This window comes from Gasterosteus aculeatus, chromosome 20 (assembly GCF_964276395.1).
Source record: "Gasterosteus aculeatus chromosome 20, fGasAcu3.hap1.1, whole genome shotgun sequence".
Taxonomy (NCBI): domain Eukaryota; kingdom Metazoa; phylum Chordata; class Actinopteri; order Perciformes; family Gasterosteidae; genus Gasterosteus; species Gasterosteus aculeatus.
The window spans coordinates 12,759,214-12,774,130 of NC_135707.1; the positions used below are offsets into that span (position 1 = coordinate 12,759,214).

At 43.9% G+C, this 14,917-nt stretch overlaps 1 protein-coding gene and 1 long non-coding RNA gene across 3 annotated transcripts in view; one reads left to right on the top strand and one right to left on the bottom strand.

Moving 5' to 3' along the window:
* The window catches only part of LOC120810107 (uncharacterized), a 36,234-nt gene extending 21,784 nt beyond the window's left edge, over positions 1–14,450 (bottom strand). Inside the window, exons 1-2 of the long non-coding RNA XR_013453862.1 lie at positions 14,380–14,450; positions 13,978–14,253 (exon numbers count right to left, since the gene is read on the bottom strand). This is a non-coding gene — a long non-coding RNA (uncharacterized LOC120810107). The remainder of the gene's footprint in view (positions 1–13,977; positions 14,254–14,379) is intronic.
* LOC144389714 (uncharacterized) lies at positions 722–4,674 on the top strand. Of its 2 annotated transcripts, XM_078095312.1 has the most exons (2): positions 722–1,864; positions 2,018–4,674. In XM_078095312.1, the coding sequence occupies exons 1-2, from the start codon at positions 1,516–1,518 to the stop codon at positions 4,474–4,476; spliced, it is 2,808 nt and encodes a 935-aa protein (XP_077951438.1). In that variant the 5' UTR covers positions 722–1,515; the 3' UTR covers positions 4,477–4,674. The 2 variants fall into 2 exon arrangements, with proteins under 2 accessions (XP_077951438.1, XP_077951437.1); XM_078095311.1 differs by having other exon boundaries at positions 722–4,674.
* Positions 14,451–14,917: the final 467 nt, after the last annotated feature.

Sequence of the window (14,917 nt, forward strand, 5' to 3'; positions counted from 1 at the left end):
GGGCACTAGAGGCGGGCACAGCGGAAACACACGCACACACGTGCACACATGCACACACAAACAGTCTACCTCATAGCTGCTGCTGGCACCAAGCCATCCTGTCTGGGCCTGTCCACGTGTACGGGGGGCTGCTGTCTGCCCTCATCAGTGCCAACACGTCGCCTATATGTACGCGTCTCCAGGGGAACCTGTTTATCTGTGTGTGTGTGTGTGTGTGTACTCAGCCCTTTACCGAGACCCACTGACCATGTGGGGACAACAAAGCTCATTACAATGTTGACCCAAATTCCGTTTTTATATGCGTATCCATATTTTCACCCACGTGTGTACACACGGATAAATGCATGGAAACATTTTCACATACATGAAAGTGGATGGAAATGTGCGGGGACACAAATACAACACGTTGTGCAGCAAGCCTGAAACATGTTCATATACTTACAGTATGATAGTAGTATAAAGAAACTGCATTTGAATCGCTTTCAAAGCTCTGCATATGCCCCTGGACGCTAAGAAAGATACACTGATAAAGTCAATATCACCATGAATACACTACACAGGCAGTCTCATTTTTCTTTGAAAGCTGCACTCGTGACATTACAAAAGTACATTCTTTATGTTCTCGGAATTACTCTTTTAGTTTCGGAGAACTGTAAAGTAGCTGTAGGCGACTTATACACATAATACAACATTCTCAGCTGTATCATAATAATATTTGTGCATCTCTTCTACAAGGCCACCAGACATCCAGGCGACCTGAAATCGGACTAAGTATCTCTTTCTTTAAACCAAGCTAGTCTGCTAAATTTGCTGTTGATTCTAGTGTCTTAAGTTAATTTGATTGCTGATTTGCTTTAGTTTTTTGTCGTCTCACGACCAGTTCTCTTTGTTTGAAGTTATCTTGGTTGCTAGTTTGCTCAAGCTCTTTCAGTCTTTTAGTGCCAGTTTGTGTTCTAGATTCTACTATTAAGTTAACTGCCAGTGTGCCCTCCTAACTCTGCTAGGTTTTGACCTGATCTAAGTCTGTTTTGCCTTGTTTTCTGAAGCAAATAAGACTTGTATCCTTAAACTCTCATTTTGTCAAAAGACCACATGGTGTTTGTTCACTGATTAGGGTGTCAAGCTATTGGTGCTTTGCATTTTGAGGAGTTTCTGTCGAGGCCAATCGACCTTTTGTCTCCTAAACGACGGGGGAGCGGCCAGCGCAGCCGCAGCCGACTTCCACTAACGAGGGAGTATTTAACTAGAAATCGTAGGAAGCGTTAGCTTCAGCGTTATCTTATCCTCGCAGCACGAAGACGAGCAGAACAAAGACAAGGGAGTCTTTCGTGGAGTCAAGACGAGCAGAACAAAGACAAGGGAGTCTTTCGTGGAGTCAAGACGAGCAGAACAAAGACAAGGGAGTCTTTCGTGGAGTCAAGACGAGCAGAACAAAGACAAGGGAGTCTTTCGTGGAGTCAAGACGAGCAGAACAAAGACAAGGGAGTCTTTCGTGGCAGTCTTCGGGGCGGCTGAATGCGGCGCCTTCTTCTGCTATTTTTAATAATGTGTTTGACCCCTTCACCCGTGCCTGTTCGAATCTCTTCCCGCAGATACTACAGGCCTCGGGCTAGATCTGCTCTCTATCGTAACCTCTCCTCTCTCTCCTATCCCACCCGCTCCTCACACGTCCAGCACCTCGTCACAGGAGGTCTCTGGAACTGCCAGTCAGCGACTCGCAAGGCTGACTTCATCTCCGGCTTTGCTATCCAGCAGTCACTCGACTTCCTCGCTCTGACCGAGACCTGGATCACACCCGAGAACACATCCACCCCAGCCGCTCTCTCCTCCGCCTTCTCCTTCAGCCACACTCCCAGGCCCACTGGTAGGGGTGGTGGCACAGGTCTACTCATTTCACCCAAATGGAGCTTTTCTCTCTACCCTCTACCACCAGCCACCCCATTGTCCTTTGAATTCCATGCTGTAACAATCACTCACCCGGTACAATTAACCATCATTGTCCTCTACCGTCCGCCAGGCTCCTTAGGTCATTTTTTGGAAGAATTGGACATTCTCCTGTCTAATTTCCCCGAAAATGGTCCTCCGGTCATCCTCCTGGGTGACTTCAACATCCAGACAGAGAAGTCATCTGACCTCGTACACCTACTTTCTTCCTTCGCTCTGTCACTCAGTCCCTCTCCTCCTACTCACAAAGCCGGCAATCACCTTGACTACATCTTTACTAGAAACTGCTCTACCACTAACCTCTCTGTAACTCCACTTCATGTGTCTGATCACTTCTTCATCTCTTACTCCCTTCCACTCTCTATAACTAACAAACCTCCTTCATTGACTAACTCTATACCGGCTCGTCGCAATATTCGCTCCCTCTCTCCCTCCTCGCTGGCATCCTCTGTTCTATCAGCTCTCCCTTCAACTGACTCCTTCTCACTCTTGCATCCGAACGCTGCTGCAGAGACTCTCCTCTCATCTCTTTCCTCCTCTCTAGACTCTCTCTGCCCTCTTACGACACGACGGACTGGCAAATCCCCTCCGGCTCCGTGGCTGTCTCAACCGGTCCGTGCCATGAGAGCCACCATGCGAGCGTCGGAAAGGAGATGGCGTAAATATAAACGACCTGACGACCTGCTTGAATTTCAATCTCTCCTCTCCTCGTTCTCTGCCTCTATCTCTGCTGCCAAAAGCTCTTTCTACCAGTCCAAAATCGAATCCTCATTCTCTAACCCCAAAAAACTCTTCTCGATCTTCTCCAATCTCCTCGAACCCCCTACCCCTCCTCCCCCCTCCACCCTTCTTCCGGGAGACTTTGTCAACTACTTCACCAAGAAAATAGCTGACATACGCTCCTCCTTCTCAAACCCACCTCCTACTTCTCGCGTCCCACCGACCTCACCTCTTTCGGCCTCACTTCCCTCTTTCACCGCCCTCTCTCCTAACCAAATTCTTACCCTAGTAACCTCTGCCCGTCCGACCACCTGCCCTCTTGACCCCATTCCATCACATCTTCTACAATCTATCGCACCTGACCTTCTTCCGTTCCTTACCTTTCTCATCAACAACGCTCTGTTATCTGGCTGTTTTCCCAATTCTCTGAAGGAGGCAAGAGTCAACCCTCTCCTGAAGAAACCCACCCTCAACCCTTCTGAAGAAAACAACTACAGACCGGTCTCTCTTCTTCCCTTCTTGTCCAAAACCCTTGAACGTGCTATCTTTAATCAACTCTCCTCTTATCTCCACTGTAACAACCTCCTTGACCCCCACCAGTCAGGTTTCAAGGCAGGCCACTCTACAGAGACTGCTCTCCTTGCTGTCTCTGAGCAACTCCACACTGCTAGAGCCGCCTCTCTCTCCTCTGTCCTCATCCTTCTGGACCTCTCTGCTGCATTTGACACGGTCAACCACCAGATCCTTATTTCCTCCCTTCAAGAACTTGGTGTCACAGGCTCTGCTCTCTCCCTTCTCTCGTCCTACCTCGATGGCCGCACCTACCGGGTAACCTGGCGAGGATCTGTGTCGGAACCGTGTCCTCTTACTACTGGAGTTCCTCAGGGTTCCGTGCTGGGTCCCCTCCTGTTTTCGCTTTACACCAACTCTCTTGGCGCTGTCATTCGCTCGCATGGCTTCTCTTACCACAGCTATGCCGATGACACCCAACTAATTCTCTCCTTCCCTCGCTCGGACACCCAGGTGGCGGCTCGGATCTCTGCCTGTCTAACTGACATCTCTCAGTGGATGTCCGCCCACCATCTGAAAATCAACCCCGACAAGACTGAACTACTTCTCTTTCCCGGAAAAGATTCGCTTACCCAGGACCTGACAGTCAACTTTGGAAACTCTGTGCTAACGCCCACTTCGACTGCTAAGAACCTCGGCGTCACACTCGACAACCAACTCTCCCTGACTCCCAACATCACTGCGACAACGCGATCCTGTAGATACACGCTCTACAACATCAGGAGAATACGTCCCCTTCTCACTCAGAAGGCAGCGCAGGTACTGATTCAGGCTCTTGTCATCTCCCGCCTGGACTACTGCAACTCCCTCCTGGCAGGTCTCCCTGCCACCGCCATTCGACCTCTGCAGCTCATTCAGAATGCAGCAGCTCGACTGGTCTTCAACCTTCCGAAATTCTCCCACACTACTCCACTCCTCCGCTCTCTTCACTGGCTACCGGTGGCCGCCCGCATCCAGTTCAAAACACTGGTGCTCACGTACCATGCTGTGAATGGATCGGGTCCAGCTTACATCCAGGACATGGTCAAACCCTACATCCCAACCCGCACTCTCCGCTCTGCATCTGCAAAACTACTCGTCCCTCCCTCACTGAGAGCAAAACACTCGACTAGGTCTCGACTCTTCGCTGTCCTTGCGCCGAAATGGTGGAACGCGCTCTCTGAAGACATCAGGACCGCAGAGAGCCTTCACATCTTCCGCCGCAAACTAAAGACACACCTCTTCAGACTCTACCTCGACTAAAGACTAACAAATTGCAGCACTTAAATTGTACTTGTGACGTCACTCATCTATAGCAAATTGTAAATTCGCTTATTTGAGGAAATTGCACTTTCTTGTTTCTTGTTCTCCTGAGTTTGTACCCTATGGTTGAATGCACTTATTGTACGTCGCTTTGGATAAAAGCGTCAGCTAAATGACATGTAATGTAATGTAATGTAATATTTCCGAAATCTAAAGAATAAACATCTTAAAGCAGTGACTGGAGATGTTTGCTCTTTTTAGATCAAGCTTAAGGAAAAACTCCCATTGGAAATAGCTTTGCTTTGCATATCCAGGCGGTGAGATAAAATCAAAGGTTGAGTCACAATTCCAACTGTGGAAATTTGATCTGCAAATAAAAGAAAATCTCTTGGCTTGATCTAAATAAAAACACTTTTTACTTTTTTTTTTTTTAGCTTTTTCATCTACAGGAGAGTTCTGTTCAAAGGCACTCGGAAAGGACAACGTCGCAATTAAGTGTGCTTGCTGCTTAACTAACAGGTCTGTTCCACTGAGAGTCAACAGTCACATTCGGGTTGATTTCCTTTTTTTGTTTTTCCAGTCTGTTTTTCCAAACTGACGAGGATCTGGGATTAATGAAACCCTAAACGTCTAACAAGCTGTCTAACTCCATATCCCTGTAGTGGCAATTGCCCTTCTCCCATATCATGACTGGCATTTGCACATTACACTGACACGTCGGTCCTTGCTGGCATTTGCCAACGAGGCACGCGGGCCGTGTCGTACACACACATGCACCCGCGCACGCCGTGCAGAGGCTTGAGTTTGAAAGTGTGCACGCCCATGCACACAGGTACCCACACAAGGGGAAGTTGCAGCACACATCCATACCATTTTTTTGGCCTATGTCATTTCCATGGCCTTCTAGTCCCTGAGGCAGAGATGCTGGGAAGTGTCGGAGCCGACAGCGAGCGTGCTCAGTAGGGTCCCCTGAACTGCAGAACACTGATCTTTATGTCAGCTCAGAGAAATGGAATCACCCTTTCCTCTGTCAGCCATTGTGTGTGTGTGTGTGTGTGTGCGAGCAGTGAGGAGACTAGAGGACTTGTCCTTGCTTTGAACTCTGTCACTTTGTTATAAGTCACTGCTTTATGGTGAGTGCATTCTCTTTCTGTTTGAGCCCTTCCCATCTCTGCTCCTCACAGCAGTTTACCCTTTATCCATCTCTGTCTCTGGTTTCCTTACTCAACTGTCTCCCATCTCTATTAATAAATTCCAGGGTTCTCCCTATGCACAAAGACCTCTCGGTGGAGAAATCAGTACACCAAAAGGCGCACTTGATATTGTATAATTGGAGCATACACCTGTCCCTCAAAGTCTACGCATGTTGTCCGGTTACAACTTGACCTAACCAACATTATCGTACCTCATAATCAAAAGACATGGGAAGGATGCAAGCATTGTAGAACTATCCACTCTGCAGGCATCGGTTCCTTGTGATCCCGACTCTGGGTAGGCTCGAGGCAAATGTACTTCCTTCGTAGCTGTCAGTCGATTTACTGCAACATTGAAATAATGTGGAACAAGATTGCATCCATATTTTTTTATTAAAAACAAAACCCGGAAAAAAAATGACTTTCACGCACAAATATATCCATCCATCCATTCGATATACTTCCTCAGCACATAATGGGACTGTTTTCCTCGCTACAGACCATTTCCCTTTGGGCATTTAGTGGGAACTATTTAGTTCACCTCTAGTGAATTCAGCGACAGTTCTCTTTCATTATTCAGCAGAGGCCCGTCTCATCTCACTATGGCGTGAACTTTGACTCCAGTGACCTTAAACCCCTGCATTTCACTGATGTAGAGACGTCAATATTCAGCCTTCATTAAGACAGTCCATAATTAATGTTCAGACACTTCAAAGGAACTGACAGGGCCAAGTGAGAAGGTCTGGTGTATCGTTACATCCTGATCAACAGGGTTTTTGTAACGAATGAGGTCATTTTAGAAAATTGTGAAAGTTTTCAGTTGCTTAAACATTTCCCTCTTTTCAGCCATATATACAGTCAGCATTATCACTTTATTAGCAACAATTATGTATTGTAAAATATAAGCCTTCTAGTCTGAATAACATATTGACCTTTTTGGGGTTTTTTATATATATTTTTATGGATATTTTACTTCTCATTTTTCGAACCGGTTTGTTATGATGTCTGTTCCCTGTACTCATGTCTTTGATCTTAGTTATTGCAGCGTTGAGCGGATTTTGCACAATCAATAACGTTTGATCTCATCTCATGTTGCATTTTAAAGGGTTAACAACGTGTTAATGGGCACACGTGGTGCGCAGTGTAAGCTGTGTTTCTGAGCAGGAAGCTCCATCAAAATGTGTCTAAATTGTTGCCCCACACAAAATGTCCTTTTTAATCAGTGCTACAATGCTTTTAATTTAGCAATGTGAAAATGCTTTTATTTTGATGATACACTGTACAGACATATCACTACACAAGTTCAACGGTGGATTATATCGAAAATGAAGGGGACATTTTTGTTACACTTATTTTGCTCTGTAACAGACATCGTTAACCCTCCATACAAAAGCAACTCTCCGTCCTTTCCGACGCATCCAGAAATGTCAATTAACAGCACTGTCCTTCATTTGAATATTTCTGATTACTATGCAGCTCGTTCTCTTACATATTTAAAACGTGGTTCTCAATCCAATTAAACGGGCAATGTGCTGTAAAGGCGTGGGCAAACATGATTGAAGGCAGAGCTTAGGATGACAAACAAGAGCAATCTGAGGGAGATGGAAAACCGCTTGCTGCGAAGTTAATGGAAGACGGTGTGATGATCACAATGTGTGTGTGTGTGTGTGTGTGTGTGCGCGCGTGTGTGTGTGTGCACGTGTGCGAGAGAGAGAGAGTGACACAAAGGGAGATAAAGAGACAAACACGGGAAGAGTGAGCAATAAAGCAGCATGCAATTCTGAATATAAGTTAAGAAAAATAAATCGTCCTGAGATTGTTTGTGCTGATGCAAATGCTTGCAGAGGTCCGCGTGTTTGTGCATTAACCTGCCCTTTGCTTCTGCACCATCTAATGTCACTGCTCTGTGTGCAGGTTGACGAGTCTTGGCTCATTAAATTTTAAATTGAAATATGCAAACTACACAGAAATGCAGGCGGTAATTCAAGTAATAACATTTTATTTAGAACACACTTAATAAACAATTTAAAATCAGGAACAAAGTAACTCCAGAATGTTATTTGAAAAGCCTGTTTAATTTTCTCACTAAAAAGAGCAAAGAGTGCTAGGAGCCCTTTGGTCCCGCAATCAACGTGAGTGAGAAAACAATATGCATTTTAGTTTCATTACATGCAATACATGCAATACATCTTTTTGTGTCTATAGTCCTATGTGAGCGCCTTCATCTGCCCTTGGTTCGAAACCCAATCAGTGTCTTTAAAATGCGTGCACAGGAGCGGCCCGATGCTGTTCTGTCAGACTGTCTGTCTGATGAATGCCTCGGCGTCCCACCGGGTCGCTAAATATGCGCAGTGAAATGAGCTGAAACACGGGCCTTAATTAAAAAGTGGAGACCTACGAAGATGTGATTAAAGCAACGCTCAGTGGATTATGGTGACTAAAGCGTCTCCGAAGGCATACAGAGGGAGAAAGAGAGAGGGGAAATCACAGGGAAGAATGACTGAGTGATTCAGGCATCGCTTTCTGTCTTTTTCACATCGTATTTGCTCTTCACTTATACCATATACTTATTCCTTATACAAGGCAAGTGCTTGTCTTTCACTGACATTCCCAGTTTACAGCCTCTATAAATGAGATATTGCACCTCTGTCACTTTCTCATTGGATTGAACAAGAATATTTGTCCAAACTCTTCACTGCTACTGGATATCTGAATCTCATCTCAGCTATAGATGTTAGCAGCAGATACGCTCAGATTTATAATTTGTTTTCTCACAGGGGGGTTACACAGAAGCTGCTTTAGGCTGTGAGAGTGTTTATATGATGGTGTAAGCTGCACTGTAGAGTGATTAAATGTATTATGTCCTTTTCATGAGAGTCAGCACTGAGACAGTAATGACTCACGCCCATTTATGGACACTGCATTGTTAAGCTGCCATAATGATGCCTTATCAATAATGTAAGGTTTGCTATTGAACAAAATATCCCTTCGCCATTGTTGCTACATATTCTTTTTTGCATTATGTGCTTTAATCTCATCCATCTGATTATTTTGTATTTTTTTATGGAAAAGTATCAAATCTTTTGTAATGATTCACGCACTTTAAAAAATGTCAGAATCCCAAAGTAAATGGAGTTGCATTACTTGTAAGAGAGCTGTATGAAACCATCCACCATGCCTCTCAATATGTCCATTTTCCCGAAACAATGAAATACATTTAATTCGAAAAGTAAAAGGAAAGGTTGGTGAATAGCATATTCCCAACTTTTATCGTCAATCTTTTTCTCTCCCGATTCTCTAGAATGACCTGCAGTATGTATGCAAATATAAATTTGATACACACTGCATTCGATTATTGTATGTATGCAAATATACATTTGCATACATACAATAATCCAACATCAGGTTTCTTAGTGTATTGGAGTCATTTCTGATATTAATCAAATCCTTTTGCACGCTATCAGCATGCTGAGTGGGTTAGTGTTAGATAACACAGAGGTAGATAGACACCGCTCTCTTTTACATCAGTATGATTAAAGGCGGCATCTCATATCCATACAATTTGTGATCCTGCAGCTCTTTTATTAAATCCCTCCTGAATGAAAAGGGTGTAGGATGAGAAGTAGGTGGGGAGAATGATGGTGTAGACTGAGAACGAAGGAAGGAATTAGAAAGTAAATAAAATAAATATATTGAGCAGGGCTAATTCCTGTTCACCATCAAAAGTTTAATTTCTTTTCAAAAGGGAACATTTCAAAACACTTGACTCTCCAACAGCAGCCAAAGAATGCCCATCGGCCGTGGTAGCAGCAGAGGAATGTGTCACGGGCAGCAGCACACAGGCAGCAGCTGCAGAATGGACCTCTGCTGCGATCAAAGCAGAGGTTAGTCTAGCTGACTGCCCTTTCCAACCCAAGGATTTTCAGTCCCAGACGAGGCGTCTTGTAACACAAAATCGTACCCTCCCATTCAAACCAGGCTGATTTGAAAATCTGCCACGGCTGCATTATGTGAAAGACAGCGATTTTGTTTAGTGCCTTTCATGTGTCACAGCAGTGGAGGAAGAAAACTGCTGAGTGAAGACAGTGCCAGACTTCGACAGCCCTTTTGTGTCGGCTGGTGAATTCACAAACTGGCGCGGAGCCATTCAAAGTTACGCAGAATGAGTAAAAAAACAGAAGATGAGGACAATGACAAAGTCTTAAACTGCAATCTGATTGGATGGATGGGCGGATGGATGCATTGATGGGATAGTGTCTGCTGATCTCATAATTCTCTGTCAGCAAGAGGCAATTAAAGTGTTCTGCGGTCAGAAAAGGTCTGTTTTTACATTCCCTCAGCGTCCAAACAGGGAAAGTCAGAACAGCCTTGTTGAAGGCTACACCATCATAATGCAGTCAGGCCCGAAAACATCCCCATCTGCTTTTCCAACTCATTGACATTCAAAAACGCGATCCCTGACATGCACACATCACCTGTTTCCCAGCCCCCATATCTCCTACTGACACTAACTGATTAACAACCTCTGCAAGTCTTTCTCAATCCCTCTAACCACCCCTCAAATTCTTTCATAGTGCACCCTGTCCATCTCTTTTTAATATTTACACATCAATTATGTGGCTCATCCATGAATATATATCACTCCCAAGCAGACTGCACGTACTGAATGGTGACCGGAACGACACCAAAGAGAAAACGTGCGATGGTATGAAAACAAACTCATAGTATGTATTTATTTGGCAGGGACAATGCACACCAATCAACAGTTGTACTGTGAGCCAGAGAGACTAATTTCCATCTGTTGTCCCCGGCCAGATGTTTTTAAGGCAGCCTGAAAATAATAAAATCTCAAAAGGGAAATGTAATTAAAATTCATCGCCGAAATGACAACAACGTATAGACAAAAGCAACACCCAGCAAAAGAAACGAAAAGTGTAAGACGGTAGACTCGAGCCGACATAACGGGCTGCAGCAAGCGTCCGGCAGAGCAAACCCACCTACAGCACAAGCACATGTACTGTGAATACCACGGAAGGACATAAGAAAGAAAATAGCACTGAACAAGACAAATGTATACATAAGGGAAACAAGCAGGCACAACAGACATCACACCAAAGCTCGCACACCTGGTTTTAGGGTTTTACTTGAAGGTTTTGTGCGTGTGTTGTCTGCGTATGTGTGGTGGCAGAGCTGCCTTCCCAGAGAATGTAGCCTTGCTAGACAAGCTTGACCTACGTGAAATGACACAATCACCTCTTGAAGCAGATCTATTGAGTCTGCTGCTTTGACTGCTTTGTTAAATAAAATCACTAAGTGGAGGCGGGGGCCCAATTATGTACAATTTAAAAAAACCAGAAAGATATCAGTAAATTTAGTTAGTCCTTAGTCATTGTTATAACGATCTTCCTTCGATTGTCATTATGACTATGCTGTTAATACTGAACTAGTTCCCATGCCAGATTTAATATTTACAATTCCATCTCCAGAAAGTACTAATATCTTCCATCTCTCTAAAAATGTACACATGATTGTGTTCTTTATTTTGTAAGGAAGGTATGTTATCACTCTTGTGTTTGTCAGAAGGATTTCTCATGACTACATCAGAGATATCAATCAAAAGTGAGGAAATGAATCGAAGTCTTTTCGCACCATTTTTTAATTCTGTCGATCTGGCAGATGATGTTTTACCGGTTGTGTAACCCTACAAGTATCTGTGCCGTTGATGCAGTGTTAGTTGCAGTATGAGCTCACTAAGGGCTGGATGTTTAATCCATCTCTCTACTTAACACACTAACAAGGCCAATTTCATGACTGCGTGGGCTAACGGCAGTTACCCATTTTCTAGTGTACACAAGTTCAACAATAATGTAATTTAAAAGAAGCTAGAAATAAATTAGATAATTAGGTAATAACTGTTTCATCAATCATTGACTGATTATATAAATTTGGACCAATTTATGCTGTCAGTTGACCGGTTGAAAGAAAAAGAAAAACAGTTATGTTTAGTATATATTCACTGACATACTGAACACACGGCGCTCGCTACCAAGCAACTGAGCTCACCGCGATGATGACACTGTGTCTTTTTTCATTAATTCCACAATTAGACCTGTACACTGTGGGCTTCTCTCTGGACCTGATCTGTCACATGACCTGCTGGAGAAGCATCCAATGCTGAAGAGGTTTAGGATTCCATCACAGCAGTTCGCAGCTTCAGTGCACAGAGGTAACTGTCACCGGCTGTGCGCAAATCTGTCTACTTTCCTCTCTCTCTGTGACCCTCTGTTTTTTGGGGAGTTTTTCCTGTGCCGATGGTGGGTTTCGGGGCAGAGGATGTTGTATGTGTACAGACTGTAAAGCCCTCTGAGGCAAATTTGTAATTTGCGATTATGGGCTATACAAAATAAAATAAAATGAATTGAATTGACCACGTCTGCAAGCACTTTCTTTTCAGCAGGTGTGGCTCATGACATCAGTTATCACCTAAGTAGATACTATTATTAATCATAATATGAATCGGTATCTGCTTTATGCTCCAACTGATGGCACATCAGCGGCTTTTTAACGCCACTGCCGTTATTTTTGGGGTCAATATAAATGGTTGCGTCTTCTCTTTGACAAAAGATATTTAGGTTACAATATCAACTTGAGTGCTTTTCAAAAGCATTTGTTGTGAGTAAAGTGAGTGTTGTTACTGCACATTTTGTTCGTCATCGGTTTAGTTAAAAACAGTTATAATTGGCTCATTATAACAACGCTCTTCAAGCTGCTGTGTTACTCCTCCAAATTAGGGGACACTTAAAGAAATACACAGGTTGTTTTTTTCAGGGATGTTTTTCTGTGGCTGATGCTGACCTCTGACTTTTTTATGAAAGTGTTTCACTGTGGAACACATTGTCTAATCTTGATCCCAGTGCAAATGCACTACAATAACACCGTCAAAAAGCTGCACATCTTGAAGACGTGTTTGCCATTCACAAATCCAGGACAGCATCTGCATTTCACATACCCGGTCCCACAGTCCCAGTTTAATATGCCTTTCTCTACATATAGATGACGACAGTAAAGTTAAAAGCAACACGCAACTCAACAAGCTAGATTTGAACTCGGAATAAGGGGAAAGCTACATCATAGCTCACTTCTCGCTTACAGCACATACTCACACGCAACTACCGTCCCCTTGCTGATTACTCTGAAGTCAGCCAGCAGGTGGAAGAATAATGATCATAAAAATGTCATCAGCATCTTCTACTGGGAAAGAGGAGGAAGGAAAGAGTTTAGGGCTTTCAAGGGTCATGCAAATAATGCGAAAGAAAGAAACAATAGGGCACGAGAGGCCTGGACAGATAGAAATTACGTTTTGTCTAAACAGAAGAGATTGTGATGTGTGTACATAACGTCAGGGTGGCGGAGTTGACATGAAGAAACTAAAAATACTCAGGGGCAGGAAGTTAGCAGGGCTGTCAATGCGGCGGGCTGTGAGAACACCACAACCACCTGATGAGGTGTCTAACTCCTACACACACAGCTGTGTGACATGCTGTCAATGACTTTTTTTCATTTTTCTTTTTCATCATAATGGAAACCGGTTTCCTCTCTTGCTCATACTGTGACCTTGTTAAGCTGGAGATAGTTTTCCTTCAGCTGTTCAAAGACCAGATCGAATGGATCTCTGCCCTTTGAAAATAGGACTGTATAGTGATACAAGCTTAAAGAAACTAAACTGTGGGTTTTTTTCTGTAGATATACTATAATTCTGCAGTTATCTACCTTACATTTCAAAAAATATATTTAGTATACTAGTGAAACGTATTGATTGTTGGAAGGGTTCAATTGTTCAGTCAATATTCCTCTGCTAAGTAGAACGACAGCCTTCTTGTGAAGCAGACTCTCTAAGCTGTCGCCTGGTGTTACTTAAATGTGCATTAGAGTTTATGCAGGGCCGTCACTGGCGTCCACATTCCATTCATAACAACATCATTTACAACCATTGTAGATGAGCGTATATTCTTCCAAAATCAGGGCATATTGTATTGCCTCCCGACTCTCAACTTGCCTTCATTCTCAGGGACTCCACTATGCATGCAGGCAAGTATTACAAATACTTGTTTAAGGCTGTATTATTGAACTGAAAAAAAGCCAACTTCTATAAAAAAATAAGAGGCATTTATACACTGTTTTGCACAATAGTACATTTGATTTTCCCTTGGGTTCAACAAGACGAACATATGTCCATCGGTTCCCCCTCTGGGTCTTTTTGTCCCACCAACCAAAGCGAGCAGTCTGGTAATAAAAAGAGAAACATTACCTTCTCCTATGCAAAGGGCCCTCTGTTGGGGGACGTGTTGAGCAGCGTCATTGACAGACATTAGAGAGAGCAGGTTGTCCCTCGTCTCTCTGGTTTGATCCACTGCTGCTGTACCGCCGCTGTGTGACTGGGTGGGAGTAGTTAGTCCTGATGAGCAGGCGACACGTTGGTAGGTAAGCGGCGCGAATAGGTGGATGACATGAAGTGTCGTGTAGCTCTGAGTGGTGGGAAGACTAAAGGCGCTATACGAGTCAAGTCAATTCGCCATTCATCAATCTGCAAAATGACAGAGAGAGCAGAAAGAAATGCTTTGTATCTGAGGAAACAACACATGAGGTTTAAATACTTCAGATGCGATCTTAATTCATTATTCTATTTTTTTGCATGTTGCTGTGTTCTTACTCTGTGTGAGCGCCTGCTCAGCTATGACTCGATGCAGTGACCAGGAGGAGTGGAGAGCTTTCATGAGAAAACCCTACTCCCCACTTTCCTTCATACATCTCACTCACCATCTCTCTTATTTCATCCCCTCCCCTCCTTCATCCCCACTCCCTTCCTGGCGGTACTATAAATATATTGAGCTAAATGTAAGATCAGAACTAAATTTATCTGGCCGACGCGCTCCCCGCGACAATTTCCAGAGCAATATGTAACTGTTTGAAGTATGAGGCGGCGCGAGGTGGTGGCTAACACAATCTTATCAAACCAGAGAGGGCTGGCTGGAGAATCGGAGCAGGCCTCCCCAGTATGCTGGATATTATTCACTCGGATCGTTTCAAGAGCTTTATTGGCATGCCAGGAGTACCGAGTAACTGAGTAAAGCCTGTTTCTGTGTCGGTCTCTGCACACTGACGTTCTTACGCTCAAACACATAAATACACATGTTTGCATGTGTTGCCAAGTTCAAACAAGCACAATAAATGGACTCGTTATGTCCCAC